General features: G+C 43.3%; 1 protein-coding gene across 1 annotated transcript in view; it reads right to left on the bottom strand.

Annotated features, from left to right (window-relative positions):
* Positions 1-743, bottom strand: part of ube2v1 (ubiquitin-conjugating enzyme E2 variant 1) — a 7,523-nt gene that overhangs the window by 1,158 nt on the left and 5,622 nt on the right. The window contains exon 4 of the mRNA XM_035662297.1: positions 2-191. Within this exon, the coding sequence (XP_035518190.1) occupies positions 45-191 (147 nt within the window). The 3' untranslated portion in view covers positions 2-44. The remainder of the gene's footprint in view (position 1; positions 192-743) is intronic.

The following is a 743-nucleotide window of genomic DNA, read 5'->3' as shown; positions in this document are numbered from 1 at the left end:
GTGTGTGTGTGTGTACATGACAGGGAGGGACAGCAGCAGGGGCCTCAGTTGCTGTACACCTGGCCTTCGGGCGGCTGGGAGAGCCTGTTGTTCTCTTTCATCATCATGTGCTGTCTGAGCTCCTGCAGCACCATCCGGATGTTGTAGGAGTTTTTCCACCTGGACAGCGCCGTCACCGCCTTAATGTCCACCTGAGAGGAGAGGAGGAGAGACAACTTTTTATATGGCCTCAATGAGAAACCTATTGTGCAGCATGGCAATAAGGTTCAATATGTAGAATGCAGTTTTAGGCTAAAGCAGTGTCAGAACAAAGAGTGGGGCCATTGACCTTGTTGTGAGCAGTTGTAGGAAATATATTCTTTCTACCAAACTACAGGGGTGCATTTTTGAGCTAGCCAACGTTACAGGTCAAGGTACTTTACGACCAACGATTTTCAGTTTAAATGAGAAAACCAAAATCCGCAAATAAGTCCTTTTCTGTTTTTTGTTTTGAGAATAAAAACAGAAAATGAGGAGGACCAGTGCATTCCTCAGTCACCGAGACCAGCTTACTATCAGTCAGCTGCTGCAGGTAATGCATCTGGTTGGTCAGTGTTTTGGAAAAATATGAAGCATATTCTGTGCATGGAGGAGACAATAATAATAATAAATCAAAGAAAAAGGCATACACAGTAATGTTGTGTAAATAGATTGTATACCTGTTCCTCCCCATAGGTTCAGTTCATCTTGTATTGTATATTCTA

This window comes from Morone saxatilis, unplaced genomic scaffold (genome assembly GCF_004916995.1).
Source record: "Morone saxatilis isolate NCDOM2014 unplaced genomic scaffold, NCSU_SB_2.0 Contig18, whole genome shotgun sequence".
Taxonomy (NCBI): Eukaryota; Metazoa; Chordata; class Actinopteri; family Moronidae; genus Morone; species Morone saxatilis.
This window is presented reverse-complemented; position numbering and strand designations above follow the sequence as displayed.